Source organism: Cyprinus carpio, chromosome A24, assembly GCF_018340385.1.
Source record: "Cyprinus carpio isolate SPL01 chromosome A24, ASM1834038v1, whole genome shotgun sequence".
NCBI classification, from domain to species: domain Eukaryota; kingdom Metazoa; phylum Chordata; class Actinopteri; order Cypriniformes; family Cyprinidae; genus Cyprinus; species Cyprinus carpio.
The window spans coordinates 19611227-19623658 of NC_056595.1; the positions used below are offsets into that span (position 1 = coordinate 19611227).

At 36.9% G+C, this 12432-nt stretch overlaps 1 protein-coding gene across 2 annotated transcripts in view; it reads left to right on the top strand.

Moving 5' to 3' along the window:
- Positions 1-12432, top strand: part of LOC109088088 (dihydropyrimidine dehydrogenase [NADP(+)]-like) — a 79607-nt gene that overhangs the window by 39783 nt on the left and 27392 nt on the right. Inside the window, exons 4-9 of one of the 2 annotated variants that reach the window (XM_042714564.1) lie at positions 1059-1146; positions 5375-5536; positions 9204-9400; positions 9920-10001; positions 11300-11375; positions 11580-11724. In XM_042714564.1, the coding sequence (XP_042570498.1) occupies positions 1059-1146; positions 5375-5536; positions 9204-9400; positions 9920-10001; positions 11300-11375; positions 11580-11602 (628 nt within the window). In that variant the 3' untranslated portion in view covers positions 11603-11724. Of the gene's footprint in view, positions 1-1058; positions 1147-5374; positions 5537-9203; positions 9401-9919; positions 10002-11299; positions 11388-11579; positions 11725-12432 lie in introns of those variants that run through there. The other variant, XM_042714563.1, reaches the window with a different exon arrangement.

The window sequence follows — 12432 nt, forward strand, 5'->3', positions numbered from 1 at the left end:
TAGGCCCGGCATCCTCTGAGATTAGCCTTCATCTCAGCGTCAAAGCCCTCTCCAGAACCTTCCCCCGGGCCAAGACTCCTGCAATATCCCTAATCCTTTAGGCTAAGGATAATTTATGATCAAATAAAGAAAAGCAGGTCAAAACTAATGTCACATTATGATCCGCCACCCTGGTTTATAAAAGCGGGACGTTGCACTGTGTGGTCCTTTGTGGCGCCGGTACCTGGCCGCTGCACTACAGTAATTACCCCACTGTCACCCCGGTAAGTGGTATTAATGGCAGCCTTGTGCACTTTACTCTGCGGCGAGCTTTGAGAATTGTGAGACAGGATTATTATGGGCATCCAGCTGCGTGTGAATCTAAACGTGCAGGTGTTACTTGAGTGTTTGCTCTACTCTTACCGATGTGTTTTGTGCACTTTTTTTGTCCACATATGTGGCACAAGTTGTGCGTTTCACATCAAAGACAACGGGGAGTCTTATTTTCCTCTCTTGTTTTCACGTCTCCTTTCCTGCTTTGGTTTTTGCTGTGTTCCAGTTGTACGTCCTCCCTGCTTTGTGCTCATTGTAAAGGAAAAAGCACTCTTCCAAATTACTGATACATCATCTGAAGTCATTAGCGTGGTGAATTTTTAAACAGCTGTGTATTTGTAAAATGTGAAATAATGATTGTGAGCTACAGTAGCAGCCCTCCCTCCTTTCCTTCCCAGCAGCCCCAGTCGGCTGCCTCCTGTCACACGCCATTCACAACCAGGGGCCAAACATACTGCATCCATTCTGATTGGGCATGAATATTTAATTGGGCGGCTCCAAATTATCCTATTTGTCATTCAAAACTGGTGTGTCATCAATATGGCGCCTTTTGAGATGTAGTTGCTGGGAGAAAGGTCCTCCGGCACAAAAGCTGGGGATTGATTTCCTCTGGGTGCCGTAGAGTGTTTGTAATTGGCTGGAATGTGGCGTTCCAGTGGGGCGACGACACAAAGTTCTCTGTTCTTACTGTAAATAACTTTACTTTGCATTGCATATAATTCAAGCACAGTCTTATTTTCCTACAGATGTTTGAAATGTGCAGATGCACCGTGCCAGAAAAGCTGCCCGACCAATCTGAACATAAAGGCCTTCATTACCAGTATTGCAAACAAGGTATGTTGCGTATATGCAAATTGACTTTCTTAATAAATATCTCTGGTCTTATTGCGTTCAATTCAGCTGAATTAAAGCTTTGACTTGGTAATGTTTTAGAGAAATGTCTGTCTTTGAAACAACTTTCCTTCATAGTGATGTCACTAGGTTTATCATTGTGATACTTTTATAGTTTTATCAATATTTAAATGTTTAATGTTAATTAATATTAAATATTTATAATTTAAGATTAATATTTAAATAAAAGTTTTAGTGTTTTTTAAAAAAACTGGGGGGGAAAAAATCTATATATATATATATATATATATATATATATATATACTATCATTTTTTTTTTTTTCAGGTAATGAAATGGTTTATAGTTATATAACTATAACTATAATAATCCTGGTTACACACATATGTATATATGTATATATGTATATATGTATGTATATATGTATATGTATATATATGTATATGTATTTGTATATATGTATATGTATGTATGTATATATATATATATATATATATATATATATATGTGTATATGTATATATGTGTGTGTATATGTGTGTGTGTATGTATATATATGTGTGTATGTGTGTATATATATGTGTGTATATATATGTATATGTATATATTTTTATTTGTTTGTTTTTTTTTGTTTGTGTGTGTATATGTATATACATATATATATATATATGCATGTATATACATGTATGTGTGTGTATGTATAGGTACAGTGTATATATATATATATATATATATATATATATATATATATATATATATATATATATATATATATATATATATTAGTCTTTAGTTTTGTAGAAATTGTTCTTATGATTTTTAATCAATAGCCTTTAGTTTACGTCATATTGTAGTCTGGCAAAACATGTTTAGTTACTTTCTATTGCTAGTCAGTTGCAGGTCACATTAGGAAGAGGGGACATTGCCAATTTCAAGAGCATTTTATTGGACAGAAATTCCTATTATACCTCTGCGCATGCAGGATGAGTCATCTGTATTTTTGGTCCATTTTTCAGGAAGAGAACGAGTATTTGAAATGCTTATGTATTAACTAAAAGCTAAAATGTTTTGAAATACACTCGCATATAGATGGCCTCAAAGCTAACAGACATGGAGTAGACAGACATGGGCGTCTGTTTCTGGGTATCATCATTTCAAAGTCAGATATAGCAAGCCAACAAGATCAGGGACACATCAACCCAATAACAAACTGCAAAACAAACAGAAAGAACTATTATCCAACTCATCACATTTCATATATTCCCCTTACATTGTACAACAGGTTCCTAAAATAAGATATGTAACTTTCATATCAAATATATTTCTGTAGAGGAAGGCATTTTTATTATGTTATTAATGTTTACATTTCATATTGTATGAATATGAAATGTCATATTTTTCTTGCTGTGCTTTTTTTTCCCCCTTTTCATCTGGAGTGTGCTCTTGGGTTGATTAGATTTTTTTTCCAAACAGACTCCAGGGATTTCAAATGCCACTACATAAGTCACGTCTTACATATGCTTGTCTTGTTTTATCTAAAATTCATCATGTAGTTTAATTAGATTAAGAAACTCAATCTCAATCCCATATTTTTTTCTGCATTTGCATGTGTGTATTTTCATACTTTGCTTCATACAACAGCGCTTTTCATATTATTTTGCTTATGAATCTAGATTTAACACACGAAACAGGTCAGTCTGAACACTGTCTTGAATGGGAGTGAGTAAATCAGCATTTCTAAATGCTTGTCAATAATTAACAATAATTGGTTTTTACAGTTACAAAATTGGTTTGAAAAAGAATTTGGGGTTTTTCAAGATGCTCTCAAGGATGAAAATGACCTTCAGCCTCCACGTCTTGGTCAAAAAGTTTTTTCAAAAGTGTTTTAGAGGGCAGCATTTCTCCACAATCCACCACAAACTCACACCCACTTTTCATGATCCAGTCAGTTCCAGATGGATTACATTACATCTCGGAAATGCATCACTTTACAGAAATAAAATGGCTTGCGTTGCATGTTGACTCAGCTTAAGAAACACAAAAATGTTTGAATTGACTCCCAGCTGGTCTCCATCTGCTAAAACCCAAACCAACATCACACGGGATGCCAGACCTGAGCTCTTCATCAGGATGACATACATTGCTGTTGTAACAAACGTAATTGTGACATCCATAGCCGATGCAGAACGTGGCTGAACCACGGTGGTGAACTTTGAGTTATGCTTTTAATAAGAGATCTGCTACTGAATGCCGTGAATTATTCCCGGAGAATAATGAGTTTTTGTGCTCATTTGTTTGACTTTTGAGAGAGTGTTTTAAAGCTGTGCTACAGTGGTGCTTATGGATGCATTGCAACTGTGTATTTAAATATCAGTCGTTCATTTGAAGCAGGAAAACTGACTTATACAATCAGCATTTGAATAAAGCCCATGCAGAACGGCTTTGATGCGTGTTGCTGAGAACAGTGTGTTTTTTATGCTGCACTGTTGTTCTGTCAAGGTTTCTGTCATACCGTGCATTCTGTGAGTTTAGCGAGTGCCATGAAGGCATTCTGGCCTTAATTCAAGGCTGTCTGAAGAAGAGAGATGTCGACTGCTTTTTTCAAAACTAGACACATGTCAGTCAGGGGGCAATTATTGTCAGAATAGGCCTGTTAGACAAGAGAAAGAAGAGAGCACTGTGGTAGTATTGCAAAGTTTTCTTTCAGTGCCACTGTTGGATGTTTATACAGTATGAATAGAAGATGTAAAGGTGCATTTTTTTATTATTTATAACATGCACTAATAGAAATGAATAGTACTTTTGAAAAGCATGACTTAAGCCTAATAAAAGCGGTTTTATTTTAGATGGAATGGGTCGGGTGGGCAGATATTGTAGTGATTACTTGACCAGCTAGATACTACTCACTGCATGCTGTATAAAATGGCATTGATAGCTGAAAACTGCTATTGAAAGGTGCTGAATGTTGCTCTTTTTTTTAAATGAATGGTTTTATTCAGCCAGTTTGCATGTTTTTTTTTTGTTTTTGTTTTTTAAAAGTGACATCAAAGACATACATAATATTATACAAAATTAATTTCAAACAATCCTGAAAAAATGTATCCTGGATACCACAAAAACATTAAGTAGCAAAACTTAAAAAAGATCAATGTTTATTTCGCTTAATGCCATAGGATATAGCTAAAATTGTCATATCTAATTAAAAACGGACAGTTTCATCACGTGACACTGAAGACTGGAGTAATGGCGGCTGAAAATTCAGCTTCGCATCACAGGAATACATTTTAATACATTTTAAAATATATTCAAATTAGTACTGGGCCACGATTAAGCACATCCAAAATTAAAGTTTTATGTTTAAATAATATATGTAATTGTGTGTACTGTGCATATTTATTATGTATATATAAATACACACACATACAGTATGTATTTTGAAAATATTTACATGTATATATTTATATTCACATAATTTATATTATATATACATTTATTTCATATGTAAATACATGCATGTGTGTGTATTTATATATACATAATAAATATACACAGTACACACAATTACATTTATTATGTAAACAAAAACTTTTATTTTTGGATGCGATTAATCGCAATTAATTGTTGCCCAACACTAATTCAAATAGAAAACAGTTAAAACGGTTTAAATTGTAATAATATATCATAATATTACTGTTTTTGCTGTATTTTTGATAAATGCAGCCAAAGTGAGCCTAAGAAACTTAAATCTTACTAACACCAAATGTTTGAATGGTAGTACTAGTTACTGATTTGAAGTGCTCTGTGTAGACAGCTACTATCTGCAGACCTTAAAATAGAGTGCTTTAGCAAATGACACTTTCCTAATAAGCACAAACAAATAAAATAAATAAGTGATGTGCACATATGGGATGTAATATTCATTTTTTTAAATTAGATTGAACAATTTAGCTATATACTATAGTATTGAGTAAAATATACATTCATATTTTTTGTCATATTATTTTTTGCATGTACAAACATGTACTGTATGTATATGCAAATACAAATAGATTTTGGCCAAAGTAAGGTATCTTAAATGGCAACATCATTCTGCTGCCAACTTTTTAGAATGCTCTGATCGCTGTCTGTATGTGATTCCTATAATTTCTAGATGCTAGATCTAGATGTGTAGCTTGCAAGGTTTCGTAAGACACATTTGTGTTGATGTTCACAGAATTATTATGGAGCGGCTCGGACCATTCTCTCAGACAACCCACTGGGTTTGACGTGTGGGATGGTGTGTCCCACCTCAGACTTGTGTGTCGGGGGATGTAACTTGTATGCGTCTGAGGAAGGACCCATCAACATCGGGGGACTGCAGCAGTTTGCTACTGAGGTATGACTTTTTTCCATTATTTTTTGCCTCATTGGACATGCACAATAGAGAGTAAAAGGAAGTAATTGGGAATCGGGCCATGTTTGCATGTCAGATTCAAAACCGATTCATGTCATCGTCCACATGAGCATCACAGCTCAACAACCAGTAATCGAAAAAATATTTCCTATTCATTCTCTGATTTCCATATTAGGTTTTAGTCAAACTGAATTTGTATTATCATTTTTAGCGGCTCACCTGAGTGAGAAGCCATGTGCCGTAGGGCAGATGGATTAGACTGCATATGAAAAAATGAGCAACTCTAAATGCTTAAAGTTTTTTATATAAAAAAACTGCTGCATAAGAATTGTTCCCTTGTGTTTTATTGGAGTTAAACTGTTAGAAAAGAGTGCATTTGTGTTTGGTTGGATCCATAGACTGAAAAAAAAAAAAAGATGGACGACGCACTTTCACACTCTTCCATTGTAACAAAAAAAAAGCCGCCAGTGTCCAGTATGGCTCAGATCTTGAGCTGATTAGGGACCAGTCTGCGCAGTAGTGAGTGAAATGGAATGGGTCCTGCCGACACTCCTGCAGAGTATTAATATATATTAATATATAATATATAATATATATTGTATACTGTCAGCTGCCAATCATGACGTCACACTCCCATTTTTATCTAAAACCAAACTTATTTAAAAAAAAAAATTAACACTTGAACTTACATCAGCGTGATAAAAAACACATAAAATGACTAAAATTATTTGAAGTGCAATTTCATTCTTTAGTTTGTCTCGCGTCCCGTTTGATTACATGGAGAGGGTGGGGTTTATGACCTGTACTGTGTCCAGCCACCTGGGGGCTTCACTGTTCAGGACTTGTGCGGCACACTTGGTTGGATCCGGTATGCTGTCATGAAGAAGTTGTGTTGTGTGCCAGTGTTAATGAAGTCTCTCAGCTCTAGTCGACAGCAGCATGAACTGATATGTGACACTCTCTGCTGCCACAGCCGAGATTCGTCTCAGCGGCCCGGTCCTCTGACACGACAAACGTCAGCTTCGCCCTTGGTGAGCTGATGCCGGGGAAAAGAGGAGTAGCTTGTCTGGTGTCAATCAAGATGAGCTTAGGATGCAGAAACCAAAGCAAGCAACAGATATTTTATGTCCAAAACACAAGATGATGATCTGCAGTTCATGTTCAGAGGAAGTGATTAAAAAGGAGCAAGTGCTGGCAAACTGCTTTAGAGTAAACAAAGGAACAGAGGAAATGTACAGGAAATCGTGCAGGGCAGGGTTTACGTACGCACTTATTGTAAACTTAAATACATAGAATTTGTTTGGTCACATTGATTTTTTGTTTTTGTTTTAAAATGATGCAAACTTCAGGTGTGTTATTCATTTATGCATTTATGTTTTGCTTTGCAGGTGATACGCAGCATTGTGGTAGCTGCTAATTAAATAGAAATGAAAGTGCGTGGGTTTGATTGCTCGACTTGACCCACAATTGTGTGAACGGCTAAGTGGGAGTTTCCTGTAGTTGGTGAAGGTTGATGGTCAATGCAGTGTTCCAGCATTACTAAAATAAACAATATAGCAACAGCGAGGACACAAAACACCTGTTCACATAGATGCTTAGTGTGGTTGGTAAACATCTTTGGACATTGGAGTTGTCTATGGAGATTAGATTATTTATGTGAGTTTTGTTAATTTAGATATATATTATGGATATGTCAGTTTGAGTAACTATTTGCCATTTAGGTAAACTTATACAAAAATTAAATGAACTGTTAATATTTTAATGACAATAATATTGAGTAACTTGCGTATCAGACACAGTTAATACACTAGTTATACACTATATACTGTATATATATATTAGATTTTTTTGTTACAATTATTTATTTTGGTCCATGTTGGATATTTAATTGTACAGTATATGCCCATTTCTCTTATTTTTATGCTAACTTAAAGTTGATTGGGAAAAAAAACAATAACTGAATAACATTCAAAACATCCAAATCCCAAAATTACCAGTCAAAAATTTTTATTTATTTTTTTATGTTTTTAAAAGAAGTCTATTATGCTCAGCAATGCACAGTTTTTATGCAAAAATACATGAACGATTATTTAATAAAATATTACAATAAAAAAATTACAATTTAGAACTACTTTGTTTTATTAAATTTTATATATATGCTATTTTTTCTTTTCCATTTAAACTGGTTTCAAAAAAAGCCAAAGCAAGTGTTGCAGAATAATGTTTTGATGTAAAGTTTGCTTTAAGATGATTAGTTTCCCTTCATTTCTGCATCATGAAGTTTGGCCTGCTGCCAAGTGGCTTTTTAGGTGTAGTCTGAAGTCCATTGTTCAAATGTAGCCATACTGATCTGTCAAGAGATGAGATTGTGCTCTGAACTGCCGCATTGTTTGTTTCATTGAAACCGCAATAATAGAAGAGTCTATAAACTGCTCTCAGGGATGATTAAAAATGCATTGTCATATAGCAATTTGGTCTTCACAGTCCATGAAACTCATGAATAACTATATTAATATCACCTATAATGTTTGCCTGTTCAGGCATCATATTGTATTAACAATGCAGGCTTTTACGTATGGATCTGACTAATCTTATTAGGAAGACAAAGCATCAGCCCTCCTATTTTACTACTTGTAATGGATATACCGCTACAGGCTCCTCATTAATGCCTGTTTGGATAACTTGCTGTGTTTTTTATGTATCTGCTAACTATCTTTATGTTGATGTCTTCATCTGCATTAAAAACTCTGGCGCAATGAATGAGTTTCTGTAATTCCTTTTTCTTTGTTTTCTCATTTTGGTCCTGTTCTTATGAGCTGAATGAGTTCTTTGTGTCGCTTTTGTCTTAGCGCCTCTGAGTGGGCTTTCTGCTTTGGCTTTTAATAGTGAAGTGATGAATCAAATTGCTGCATGGTTTATATGTTCATGTGTATAATGTTTTTTTTCTCCTCAGGCAAATTAGGGGGATGTCAGACTCCACATCCAGGCAGACTCTCAAAGCTTGTGTTTTCTCAATAGAGACAATATCACTTTTGGCCTCTGAATGTAAGAGTGGTGTTTGTCGCAGCAGAACTGGTCACCAGCATGCTGCTTAGGGTCCTGATGATCTGGTATTCCCACCAGACTTTAGAACTAGATTAACCAGCAAAACTTGTTCAGTGAACTTCACCAGAAAGACCATCTTTGACCAGCTTCCTCAGAATGATGGCTAGAATGACAGAATGGTGAATGGATGGTAGATAGAGTGACTAGTAGGTGGATAGATAGATAGATGGATGGATGGATGGATGGATGGATGGATGGATGGATGGCTGGATGGTTGGCTTATGGATGGATGGATGGATGGATGGATGGATGGATGGATAGATTGCTAGGTACCTGATAGGTTGATGGATGTGGATGGATGGATGGATGGATAGATAGGTAGATGGATGGATGGAAAAGTAGGCAGATGAATGGGTGGATGGATTGATAGAATGCTAATAGTCCAGCTTCATCGGTTAGAAATTCATGCTAGCTAGTTTGAACTGGTTTTTAAGTTTGTCATATTGAATTTGTTGCAAGTTTTCTGAACTATAAAATTGGCTCTAATTTCCCAATGAAGGTACAATTACAAACATGCATTGCCTTTCTTCTGGTGTGTTTGCAGGTGTTCAAACAAATGGGTGTTCCTCAGATACGGAATCCCGATCTCCCGCCTCCACATCAGATTCCTGAGAGCTATCACTCTAAAATAGCTCTTATCGGCTGCGGCCCCGCCAGCATCAGCTGTGCCTCTTTCCTGGCCCGCTTGGGATATGGCGACATCACCATTTTCGAGAAGCAGAGGTTCATTGGAGGACTGAGGTCTGTAATTACTCTAACCCGTGGTTCATACTCAGAATTCTCATCCTGTATTTAAGATGGTCCACTAAAGGGCATTGTTGATCCGGCCAGCCACAATCAATATGGGGCTCATTGTAGAAGGTCAGAATAATTAATGAATGGTCTCTGTAATTGGGAATATTCATCTCTCAAATGTCGAGCTGGGATGAGGTTATCAGTTACATGCTGTTGTATCTCCACCGCTGTTTAGTTTAACCAGCATGTCAACTGCATACAGGGGGCCTTGAATATCCAATGCAACTCATATCCCAGCAGTCTCCAGTACTAGAAACTAGACTCTGGGGTTGTGTTCTCATTCAGACTGGCGCAATTGAAGACTAAAGAACCTATAACATAAGAAAGAATTCCAGAGATGGAGCAATCCTTAGCACAGGGTGGAATTTTTCTGTTTCCTTCCCATAACTTCTCATCTCTCTAAAGGATTCCTTCTTATCCCCCTTCCATTTCTTCTCATTTCATTTTTCCTCTCTTGATTTTCAGCTCTTCCGAGATCCCTCAATTCCGCTTGCCGTACGATGTGGTTCAGTTCGAGGTGGATTTGATGAAAGACCTGGGAGTGAAGGTAATGAAAGACATCACACCTCCCTATCCTACCCCTCTGTGCGCTCCCACCTGCCTCTATTGAAGCCGGGAGGGGCGAGAGGTCTCAGGGAGGATCAGTGGTCCAAATGTCAGCTGCATTAATAAAGAACAATTAAAAGTTGCATTAGGGGTGGCAGACAGCAGGAGCCGAGCACCTCGGGGCTGCACACGCTTGTCTGTGTGTTTCCTGAATGTTTCAGCTACGGGAAAGGGCAATCAATAGTGTCATCCGGCACACCTGCTCAGGATTCATTTTACACAGGAAATGCTTTTTTCCACAGTTTGTGAAGAGCTTGGGATGATTGGGAGGGGGGTGAGATGACAGATTTGCATGTTCCCTCAGTATCTATAAACAGACTCGGGGAGAGTGGGAGTGGATGTAAGGCTCTGAAGGAGGACAGACACTTTTCCAACGTCTTTTCCGCTGACACAAGAAGTATTCAGATATGCCCTCCTGTGAAGCAGACACTGTTTTACAGGTCTTCAACTGAGCTTCTTTGTGTTTTTCTTTTTCATCCTTCTTTGCTTCCTTCCTAACTTGTCCTTTCATTTCTTTCTTTCTTCCTTTCTTTCGTCTTTTCTTTGCGACTGGCTTCTTGACTTTTTTCAAATGTTTTTCTCACATGCACAAAAAAAGAGTTGGAGATGCCAACATGAAAGCTCGAACAGACATGTTTGCTTCTTTCCTTCCTTCCTTCCTTCCTTCCATCCATTAGTCTGTCCATCCTTCTTTCCTTTTCTTCTTCCATCCAAACTTCTTACCATCCATCCATCTTTCTTTTCCATTCTTCCTTCCTTCCTTCCTTCCTTCATTTTTCTCAAACAAGACTTCTTTCATTCCTTCCTTCCTTCCTCTCTGCTGTCCTTTTTTTCTTTTCTTTTTCTTTACTTTCATTTTCTTTTCTTTTACTTCCTTTCCTTCACTTTCCTTGCTTTCTTTTAGAGAGGCTTTTCCTCTGTTTTATCCTCTGACATAAGAAGGATTCAGAGACACGCTCCTGAGATCTCTAGCAGACATGATTTTACAGACCTTCAAATGAGCTTCTTTCTTTCTTTCTTGTTTGTTTTCTTGCTCCTTTCTTCCTTGTTGTTTTTTTTTCGGCAGACAGAGACTTTTCCAACCGTTTTTCCGCTGCCACAAGATTCAGATTCAGAGATGCCCTCCTGCAATCTCAAACAGACCCTGTTTTACATGCCTTCAGATGATCTTCTGGTCTTTCATGGAGAATTTATGTGGTCTTGCTTCTATTGATATGGCTTGTTTGAACTCTATTTCAGATTGTCTGTGACCGAGGACTCGGCCAAGATGGAATGACGCTTCTCTCGCTGAAGGAGGAGGGATACAAAGCTGTGTTCATTGGAATCGGTCAGTTTATATGCATCTTCACACATTGTCTTGTTGTCTATTATGTGGACAGACAAGCATGTACACTGAAAAGATGGAGAAAGGCTTTTTTTCTCTGAATCACCGGCAGCTTCGTGGCTCCCTGTCTGTGTTAATGGCTATGGGTGATCCACTTGACAATTTTCCCCCTCTACCAGTAACCCCATTCACATCTCATTTTCCACCCGACTCCTTGAGCTGCCGCAGAAGATCTCTTCTCCTCTCTTCTCTTCTCTTCTCTTCTCTTCTCTTCTCTTCTCTTCTCTTCTCTTCTCTTCTCTTCTCTTCTCTTCTCTTCTCTTCTCTTCTCTTCTCTTCTCTTCTCTTCTCTTCTCTTCTCTTCTCTTCTTTTCCCTTCCCTTCCCTTCCCTTCCCTTCCCTTCCCGTTTCTAACTCTCTCATTGTGTTTACTGACAGTTATCAGTATCAGAAGATGATATAAGATGTGACCTTTTGCTATTAGAGTCACATAATAATTATCATATTGGCACTAGCTTTGAGGAGCTTTGCTTTTTATTTTCAGACTGTGTGGCTGTGTGCAATCTCATCGTTATTATTTTTCTTTCCTTTTTTTTTCCCCAAAGCCAAGGAACAAATAAATGTATTCTTGAAGATGATATCTTCTGGCTATATAAGTTCTAGAATCCCTTGTTGCCTTTTAAAATTAATCAAAGAGGCTCTACTTTACTTTATAAAGCATTTCTAATTATGGCTTCCAACCTAAGAAACACATATCTGCTGAACTAAAATAATCTTATTACTAGAATAGCATAAATTTATATAGAAAGAAATTAAACTGTGATTACGTGGCCCCTGCATTGATCTTAGGAATTCAAACATTGCCTAAAGCTGTCCATGTGACTGTTTTATTGTACCGACTCAATGAGAAAAAAATATTAGTATAATTCATTGTTTCGAAATGCTGGTCTCTTAATACTGGCATCCTAATTATTAGTCTTTTACATAGAGCATTTTTGGATTTCTCTACAAAGGGATGTAAAGAAATTTTGACTGTGGGAGAAAATGA